We start from the raw sequence: 10,591 nt of genomic DNA, 5'->3' as shown, positions 1-10,591 counted from the left end.
TCCTACTTTCCCGACTAAGGTATGAATGAGTATTTCTTTTTCTCTTTCCACCATCTTTGGCAATTTTTTATGAAGACTTAATATTGGGCATTTCACACGTCAGTCCTGAAGTCTGGGGATGTAATTTCTAGCAATTTTCATAAACTCCAAGTACAACTCAATAATGAAGATGTCAGGAATGTTTTTATGTAGTTATAAAAGACTTGCATATTTGACTTTCAAAACCAATTCCAGAGGCCCAGACAGCACCAGTAATGCGACCAGATCCACCTGGGAAGGGCCCTGCTTTATGTCCTGGAACCTCCCTGAACGTGATTCACACTTGTGTTCATGATCTGGGCTGGCTGAGGCTGGAGATGGATTGCAGGATGAAGGCCATGTTAGGGTTACAGCACCCCCTCCGAAAAATTAATTTTTTAAAACACCAACTATAGAAGTGAGAATTGCTATTACAATTCAATAATGTGAATGGTATTTTATAAGGAAATCCTGTGTATCTGCTCTGTACCATACTAGGTATGTAGAAGGGTTTTAGAGGGGTGAGATAGGGTCTCTGCTTCCAGAGATTTAATCTAAAATGGAACAGAATTCAGGTACTTATACCACCCCTTCCATTGTGTGCGCCACCCAAGAAAGACCCTAGTAATTGGTCCCAACACTGTTTGCCACTGAACTCGCAGCTTCACAATCTCATCTTATCATTCCAGGTAACCTTTACATAGGTAAAAAGTCTCTCTTCTATACTTCATTGAAAAAATAAACGTTGAGACTCAGCCATGGTAGTGCACACTGGTGGGTGCTGCCACTCAGGAGCCTGAGAACAATGTCAAGGCCCAGATTTGATTTCTGGTCGACCCTGACAACCTAACATGGTGGCTCCACCTGTACTCTTCACTGCTTAGGAGGCTGAGGAGGAGGCTCGCCACATAGCCCCTCTCTCGATAAAGCTGTCAGCCAGCCTTAGGTGTTTGCCTTGCCTTTGATTCTCTTGTTTTTTGTTAGTTTTTTCCAAGGAATCATTTTGTATGTGAATATTGAAACCTAAAACCTCCTTAGAAAGCAGAATACAGTAATGTTGTTATTCAGGAAGTTAAAACTTCCCTATTAAGGACTATAACCATTGGGTTGATGTGCATGACCCCAGAAGCCCATTCTCATTACCCACTTAGAAGCACTGTGTTTTTCTTGGTTGCTTCACGCATGATTATCTTTGTACCTTATTATTTGTGTCAACTAGTTTCAGTACTGTAAACCTTCCAGCTGGTAGTGAATGGTGACCACGTTTCCAAGTATCTTTGCCTCAGGGCTTCCCTCATTGCTGCTGGGGCTACCTTTTGGCTTTTGGCCATTAAAGGTGTTATTTGTTCCTGATTTACTCAGTACCATTGTCACTGATTCCTCTGTGCTCACCTAGATCTTGGGCCCTCTTCCTGTTCCATATGCTCTGTAGGCACTGTATCAAAGGCCAAAGTTTCTGCTATACTTAGTAATAAAATTCCAAAGATGTACACACTCTTTAAATTCTAGACCCTTAATTTCAGCTATCCATGAGACACTTATGTCTCATGATGATGAGAGATAAACAACTATCTACTTGTGACCAGAGAGTATACAAAGAGGTTTTTATTACTGAATTTAACCTTTCCAACAGCCCTTAGAAATTATCATCTTATCACAGGGATGGACTTCAAAAAGTTTGTGCAAAATGAATTAAAATACAAGTTTAGGAGCTAGCAGGTGGCATTGTGGTTAAGGCACTGGACTCCCACATGACTGCCCAAGTGGCTTGCAACTCATGCTGGGTGTGTGTGCGTATGTGTGCAAAATCCCAAGAGGAGAATGGAAGAAAAGGAACTGTGGTGTGACCATTCACCCCTAGGGGGTGATTTCTCACTTTCTGTCTGTCTGTCTGTCTGTCTCTCTCTCTCTCTCTCCAGCAAGCACATGTGCCCTACAGCAAAAATACTCTCCAAAAAATAAATAAATAAATAAATAAAATAATAAAAATTAAAAGTTTGTTTTGGTACAAAAAATTTGAAATCCTTGTGTAGTTTTTTCATAATACACATTTTCATGAATATGTGGAAGACCTCTAGTACAGATGGGCAATACAAGGTTTAGAGAATCACAACATTAGTTAGGGGTAGGTCTAACTCTAGAACATAAGGCTATCTAGACTTAACAGTGCTTACAAACCCTTCCGTTTAACTCATACAAAAGAAGACACCCCACCTCCCTGCCCTAAAACTTCAATTTCAACTTCAGATCAGTCTAGTGCACAACGAATGCCATCCTTCTCTTCTCTCCTCCCTCAAGGTCCAGTAACCACCGTAGACTTTGTACTGTTGTTATCTCTTACCTAGAATGCAATCCTTATTCATTTTTTCCTCTTCCCTTGCACTAGAAGAGGAAAGATACTAGAACAAATTACCTTTTTTTCTCATAAACACATATGCTCCTTTTAGTTATTTTCTATTCCATCTATCTTGGATAAGAAAATGTGATTTGAATGAGAAGACTCGTTTAGAGCCAGCATAGGGTTTTCCCCATTTACCGTTTCCACTTGCATCTCTGTAATAACGTATTTTGTTTTCTTGTTTTCTAGGAATGTTTACCCTTGCGGAAGTTGCTTCACTTAATGACATTCAGCCAACTTACCGAATCTTGAAACCATGGTGGGACGTGTTTATGGATTACCTGGCTGTTGTTATGTTGATGGTAGCCATTTTTGCAGGAACCATGCAACTTACCAAAGATCAGGTGGTCTGCTTGCCAGTATTGCCATCGCCTGTAAATTCAAAGGCACACACACCACCAGGAAATGCCGACGTCACCACCGACATCCCGAAGATGGAAGCAGCCACTCACCAAAACCAAGATGGGCGGACAACAAACGATGTTTCCTTTGGCACATCTGCCGTGACACCTGACATACCTCTCAGAGCCACATATCCTCGCACAGATTCCACAGTTCCAAATCAGGAGGCCAAGAAAGAGAAGAGAGATCCAACAGGCCGAAAGACAAACTTGGATTTTCAGCAATACGTATTTATTAATCAGATGTGCTATCATCTGGCCCTTCCATGGTATTCCAAGTACTTTCCATACCTTGCTCTTATACACACTATTATTCTCATGGTCAGTAGCAACTTTTGGTTTAAATATCCCAAAACATGCTCAAAAGTTGAACATTTTGTTTCAATACTAGGAAAGTGCTTCGAATCTCCTTGGACTACTAAAGCGTTGTCTGAGACCGCATGTGAAGACTCAGAGGAGAACAAGCAAAGAATCACAGGTGCCCAGACTCTACCAAAGCATGTGTCTACTAGCAGTGATGAAGGGAGCCCCAGTGCCAGTACCCCCATGATCAACAAAACGGGCTTCAAATTTTCAGCCGAGAAGCCCGTGATCGAAGTTCCTAGCATGACTATCCTGGATAAAAAAGACGGGGAACAGGCCAAAGCTCTGTTTGAGAAAGTGCGGAAGTTCCGTGCCCATGTGGAAGACAGCGACTTGATCTATAAGCTCTATGTGGTCCAAACAGTGATCAAAACAGCCAAGTTCATTTTCATTCTCTGCTATACCGCCAACTTCGTCAACGCGATCAGCTTTGAACACGTCTGCAAGCCAAAAGTTGAGCACCTGACTGGCTACGAGGTATTTGAGTGCACCCACAATATGGCTTACATGTTGAAAAAGCTTCTCATCAGTTATATATCCATCATTTGTGTTTATGGTTTCATATGCCTCTATACTCTCTTCTGGTTATTCAGGATACCACTGAAGGAATATTCTTTTGAAAAAGTCAGAGAAGAGAGTAGCTTCAGTGACATTCCTGATGTCAAGAACGACTTTGCGTTCCTTCTACACATGGTAGACCAGTACGACCAGTTATATTCCAAGCGCTTTGGCGTGTTCTTGTCAGAAGTCAGTGAAAACAAACTTAGGGAAATTAGTTTGAACCACGAGTGGACATTTGAAAAACTCAGGCAGCATGTGTCACGCAATGCCCAGGACAAGCAGGAGTTACATCTGTTCATGCTATCGGGCGTCCCCGATGCTGTCTTTGACCTCACAGACCTGGATGTGCTAAAACTGGAACTGATTCCAGAGGCTAAAATTCCTGCTAAGATTTCTCAGATGACGAATCTCCAAGAGCTCCACCTCTGCCACTGTCCTGCAAAAGTCGAACAGACTGCTTTTAGCTTTCTCCGCGATCACTTGAGATGCCTTCACGTAAAGTTCACCGATGTGGCTGAAATCCCCGCCTGGGTATATTTGCTCAAAAACCTTCGAGAGTTGTACTTGATAGGCAATTTGAACTCTGAAAACAATAAGATGATAGGACTCGAATCTCTCCGAGAATTGCGGCACCTTAAGATTCTCCACGTGAAGAGCAATTTGACCAAAGTTCCCTCCAACATTACAGATGTGGCTCCACATCTTACAAAGTTAGTCATTCATAATGACGGCACTAAACTCTTGGTACTGAACAGCCTTAAGAAGATGATGAATGTTGCTGAGCTCGAGCTCCAGAACTGTGAACTGGAGAGAATTCCACATGCTATTTTCAGTCTCTCTAATTTACAGGAATTGGATTTAAAATCAAATAACATACGCACAATTGAGGAAATCATCAGTTTCCAGCATTTGAAACGACTGACTTGTTTAAAATTATGGCATAATAAAATTGTTACCATTCCTCCCTCCATTACCCATGTCAAAAACTTGGAGTCACTTTATTTCTCTAATAACAAGCTCGAATCCTTACCAGTGGCAGTATTTAGTTTACAGAAACTCAGATGCTTAGACGTAAGCTACAACAACATTTCAATGATTCCAATAGAAATAGGATTGCTTCAGAACCTGCAGCATTTGCATATCACTGGGAACAAAGTGGACATTCTGCCAAAACAGTTGTTTAAATGCGTGAAGTTGAGGACTTTGAATCTGGGGCAAAACTGCATCACCTCCCTCCCAGAGAAAATTGGTCAGCTCTCCCAGCTCACTCAGCTGGAGCTGAAGGGGAACTGCTTGGACCGCCTGCCAGCCCAGCTGGGCCAGTGTCGAATGCTCAAGAAAAGCGGACTTGTTGTGGAAGATCACCTTTTTGACACCCTGCCACTCGAAGTCAAAGAGGCATTGAATCAAGACATAAATGTTCCCTTTGCAAATGGGATTTAAACTGAGATAATTCGTGCCCGTCTTTGTGCAGGAACAGCTTCCTAGATTGCAAATGCTCCCGTACAAGTTATTGCAAGATTATGCATTTTAGGAGTAGATACATCTTTAAAATAAAACACAGAGAGGATGCATAGAAGGCTGATAGAAGACATAACTGAATGTTCAGTGTGTGTAGGGTTTTAAGTCATTAATTTCCAAATCTTTTTTTTTCTTTTTTTTTTTTTTTTTTTTTTTTTTTTTTTTTTTTTTTTCATTTGGGGAAAGGGAAGAAAAAATTATAATCACTAATCTTGGTTCTTTTTAAATTGTTTGTAACTTGGATGCTGCCGCTACTGAATGTTTACAAATTGCTTGCCTGCTAAAGTTAATGATTAAATTGACATTTTCTTACTATACCACCTTTCTTGAGGTGTCTTGATTTACTTTGCTTAATTGGTGCAATCTTGTTTTAACTCAGACCATGAAAAACACATCAGGTCCAAACTTGTAAAATTTAGATTTGCAGAAATATTGATTTCTTTCCTGTTTTAAGTTAAAGCACCTCAACTAAGCACTTACTAAAATATTTACTGCTTCTGAAAATGCCATCGTATAAATTTTACACTCTCCAAGGCCTGAAATTCAGTAGAGGTATGTGGATTGTTGGGGTTTTTTGTTTCTTTTTTAAGAAGAATAACAAGAAAAAAAATGAACATATCCCTTAATAATAACATTTTCCCCCCTAGTCTGGAGTTTGGATTACATGGTACATTTTTCTACCAATAATACAGGGTTGTCAATAAGTAGAAAATGTTTTTTAAGTAAATTTATTATTATGGAAAAATATTTTGGAGGTTCCTCAGAAAACTGAAAATAGAATTTCTATAGTATCCAATAATATTACTTCTGGGTAAATGGGTTGTTGGAAAAGTCATGGCATATTTTTTTCTACATTTTTTCTTTTCTTTGCAAAAATGTGTCATGACTTTCCTGACAACCTAGTATATTTACAGTGAAACACATTCAGCCTTAAAAAGGAGAGAAATTCTGTCATTTTTGACAACATGGATGAACCTGGAGGACAGGATGCTAAGCAAAATAAGCCAGGCACAGAAAGAAAGATACTGCATGGTCTCACTTGTATGTGGAATCTAAAAAGGTTGATCTCATAGAAGTGTAGAGTATAATAAGGTTAGCAGAGACTAGGGAAGAGGGATGGGTGGGTGGGGAAACCGAGGTGTAGATCGTAGATCAGAGGGTACACGGTTTTTGTTAGGAAGAATAAGCTTTAGTGATCTATTGCACAGAATAATGCACAGAATTATAATAAATTATAATTCATCATATATTTCAAAATTGCTGAAAGAGTAGATTTTTAAGTGTTTTAACCACCAATAAAAAAAAAAAAATGTGAGGTGATAGATGTGTTACTTAGCCTGATTTAATTACTCCACATTGTAAACATATATCGAAAGATTGCATTGTACCCCATAAATATATAGTTATTATTTGTCAAACTTTTTAACTTTTTAAATTAATAAATAAATTTATGTAATTACAATTTTAATGACTTAATGATTAACAGCCTTCTACTGTCACCACTTAGAAGATAACACAAAATCAAAGCAAGTTGTCTTTTAATTTCTTGCCCTTTTTCACTGTTGTGGTAGTGTCGGTGGGTAGAAAAATAGGACTAGTAGTTCTTTAAGCTGGAAAACTCTGACTTTCCCTCTTCATTTTAGTGACAAGCCGTATTTCCTGTGTTTGTCTGCAATTAGGAGAGGTCATATCCAAGGAAGTGCTAGCAGAGTACACTTTTCAGATGATGGTTTTCCTTTTGTATTAACTACAAAGTGTCTAAATCTATCTCAGAAGAAGAAAACATTTCCCTGCCACCCAGTTAGGTATTAGGTGACAAGGGTGGTGTCGACCTGCCCAAGTTTGGGAAATCAGACTGGACAGTGGCACATTTTTGTTACAAACAAATTATTTCCAGTATACACGTTCTCCCATCTCTCTCGGGATTCATTAATATATGATCTTCAAAAACTTCATAGAAAATGCATATTACTGGGCCGAGAGGCATGGTGATAAAGGTGAACTCCCACCAGGCTGTCTGTGGTTCGAGTCCCAGACCTGGTGGCTGGCTAGCTTTCTCACTTTCCCTTTCTCTGTCTCTGATGCATACACATACCCTACACCAAACTTTAAAAATAATAATAATTTTTAAAAAGAAAATTCATATTATAAAAATGTGGATTTCATTTGTGTGTGTGTGTGTCAAAATAAACTGACACTTTAATTCCATTTTCCCACAAATATTTCGAAATCTCCTTATACTTAGAGTTGTGACTATGTACCTGCTTTGTGCCGAGCTCCAGTACAAGGAACTGGGACTTGGTGTGGGGGTAAGACACAGTCCCAAGCTACATGGAGCTTTGTGGCAAAGTGGCATAGAAAATGCTAAGTAGGCAATTACTTACAGCAATAAACCGGTTTGATTACAATCACAATATAGGAGAGGTACAGAATGGGTGAATGTGTAATGGCGAATGGAGCCAAACCTAATTAAAGAGGAGCTTCAGGGAAGTTTTAGACTTATAAACACTCCTGGACGTTTCCCTCCCACTAGCCACACAGGACACTGTTCTTTTGCTCAGTTGGTGCTGCCTCCTGAAATCGGCACAGCATTTTCAGAAGGATGCCAGACTGTCTTAATTGTGAGACAAACAGGCCAGATCTTAAAATTTATGGAATAACTTGTCTTGATTTTCTTTCTCTAAAGACTGCTTTATTTAGGTGTCATTGGCAGATAAAAAGCCATGCATATTTAGTGTATGCCTTCCAATGAGGTTTTTTTTTTTTTTTACAACTCCAGAGGACATGTGTGTGCACCAGAGAGAGAGAGCGCACCCACCCACACTGAGACCCGGTCATTCCACAGTCCCTTTCTCTCCATTCCAAGAGCCTGGGCAAACCTGCACACACTTGGACCTTATATTTCAGGCCGCCAGGGGTGAGATTGGAACCATGGTCAGCCATTTGGGATCTGGCTCCCACCACACAGTGCTTAACCCACTGTGCTATGGGACTGACCCTTGTCTCCTTTTCTAAGTACATGTTTTCTGAAAGACAATAGTGGCAGAAGGCTCACAGCACTTTGTTTCTCAGAAAGAGCCATTCTATGGGAGTTGGAATCCATAACCCTCCCAAAGCATGATTACTGGTGTCTCTGCCCATAGACATCTGTTCCCTAACTGATAGGTGAGGTTCAGCCACTTAGCACTGAGTGGTGTTAGATGCCTTCCATGGGTACCACTTCTCTTACTCAAATGTGCATTGCCTTTATCAGCCCTTAATGATTTCTTTGAACTCATGGTCAGTTGACTTAAATGCCACATTCTGTGCCACCATTTGCAAATAGCAACATTCTGAAAGAAATTTCCTGAGAAATGCTGATTCACTTAACAGAGTTTAGGTACACTGGGTTTGGAGTCTGAGCAAAGTAACATGAGGGTTGTGGACCCAAATACACTGTCAGTCCCTGTGTCCTCATGAATGAATGTTGGCATCGCATGGGGCAGATTGGGTGGTGTGTGAGGGGATATGGGGTCAGTTAGAATATACAAGATTTGGGGACCAGCAGCTAGCGTAATGGCTATGTCTCTGGACTCCCATGTAATTGACCGCTATTTGAGTCCAGGACCCGGTGGCTTAAACTCACACTGGGCACATGTGCATGCATGCCCAAGATCCTGAGAGGGGAATGGAGGAGAAGGGATTGCAGCGTGGCCATTCCCCCTGGGGGGGGAGTGATTTCTCGCTTTCTGTCTCTCTGTCTTTCTGGCGAGCGCAAAAAAACCTCTCTTAAAAAAAAAAAAAAAGAAAAAAAAGAATATACAAGATTTGACTTAATTGTATTGTTATATCTTTCTCCAAAGCCCATTGAGCACATAGCTGAAGAAAATTATTTTAAAGTATTTGAAAATAGTCTTTGTGGGGAGTCCCACAAAGTCTTGAGGGGACGTGATTTACTCATGGCTGTTGGACTTTTTTTGTTTGCACCAGCATCAAGGGGCTCAGCAGACAGGATTAGCCTTTTTAAAAGATCAGAAAGAAGCTGAAATCAGTACAGGGACCTCATTCTTAGTAGTGAAGGTTTAGCAATTTAATCATGGGGGAAATAGTTTGTTCCATGCAACTGTTGGCCAGCAAGCGCTGACCATCTCTTCATTTTTCATACAGAGCCTTCCAGCACGTTCAGTCCCTGCCTTCCTTCAGCCAGTAACCACACTCTCTGCTGATGGCAGCAACTCGGAGTGCCCTCGAGAGCAGCTCCCGGTGGCTGTTTCTATTCACCTTGCTGAACGTGAGCCAGGGTGTTGTGCTCTTGGTAGGGCTTCTGGCAGTGCTTGCGTCAGTAATTCATCCCAGTAAAATGGTCCCTTTATCAACTGAATCCCCAAACAAAGGCTTTACCAACAAAAAGCCCCTTTCATAAAAAGAAGGGGGGGGGGAGAAAAAAAAGAACAAACCCCTGGAAACCAGTTTTCCAATGTCCTCTAACTTGTGACTACAGCACAAAGGAGTGGCCCCATCTGGTCCTGGCCAGCTGTAGCTCTCCTAAGGCAAGACATGCCAGGTGTTCAGGGTGGTGCTTCTGGGGACAGGAAAAGCTTAGGCTAAGGAGGCCAATGGCCATCTACCCCTGACCTGCCCTAGCCTGGAGTGAAATTGGGAATAAGCCCCTTGTTCACAAAGCAAAGGACAAATGTCTTCTCTTTATCTTTTTGCCTCTGGGAATACAATGTGTAACTCCCAGCTAAGCATCACTTTTTTTTTTTTTTTTAATTCCCATAGGGCATGTGTGCTCTGAGAGAGAGACAGGGGAAGTGAGAAATCACTCCAGGCAACAATGGCCATGCAGCAATTCCTCCTCCTTCATTTTCCTCCTGGGATTTTGGGCACACACACGCACTCTCCTTCTCTCTCTCTCTCTTTGTCTGTCTGTCTCCCTCTGTCAAATTGAATAATAAAAATGAAGATTCTCGGAGCCAGCAGGTGGCATAGTGGTTAAGGCACAATGCTGACTACAGATTAAGTGGGGGGGTCCCAGTGGCTTGGGAATCAAGCCACGTATGTATGCATGCCCAAAATCCCGAGAGAAGTATGGAGGATAGGGACTGTAGCATGACCACCCTCCCTGGGGGGTGAGTTTTCAATTTCCCCTCCCTCTAATGAGTACTCAGTGTGAATTTCCTAGTTACTGGGTTTAGGACTTGAACCATAGTCAGCCACATGAGAGTCCGGCACCTTAACCACTATGCCATCTGCTGCCCAGCATCACCTTTCTTTCTTTTCTTTTTTATTTTAAACTTTATTTATTTATTTTTTATTTGACCAGAAAGGGATAGAGTGAGAAAGAGAG

The 10,591-nt window shown here is 41.1% G+C and overlaps 1 protein-coding gene across 5 annotated transcripts in view; it reads left to right on the top strand.

Annotated features, from left to right (window-relative positions):
- LRRC8D (leucine rich repeat containing 8 VRAC subunit D) overlaps window positions 1–5,220 on the top strand; it is a 137,036-nt gene extending 131,816 nt beyond the window's left edge. For all 5 annotated transcript variants that reach the window (XM_014586644.2, XM_006140164.3, XM_014586643.2 and 2 more), the window contains one exon: window positions 2,606–5,220. In XM_014586644.2, coding sequence (XP_014442130.1) covers window positions 2,608–5,184 — 2,577 coding nt within the window. In that variant the 5' untranslated portion in view covers window positions 2,606–2,607 and the 3' untranslated portion in view covers window positions 5,185–5,220. The remainder of the gene's footprint in view (window positions 1–2,605) is intronic.
- The last annotated feature ends 5,371 nt before the right edge of the window (window positions 5,221–10,591 follow it).

The sequence above is a fragment of the Tupaia chinensis genome, unplaced genomic scaffold (assembly GCF_000334495.1).
Source record: "Tupaia chinensis unplaced genomic scaffold, TupChi_1.0 Scaffold000023_1, whole genome shotgun sequence".
Taxonomy (NCBI): domain Eukaryota; kingdom Metazoa; phylum Chordata; class Mammalia; order Scandentia; family Tupaiidae; genus Tupaia; species Tupaia belangeri.
Note: the sequence above shows the minus strand (reverse complement) of the source record. Positions and strands in the feature narration are given on the sequence as shown.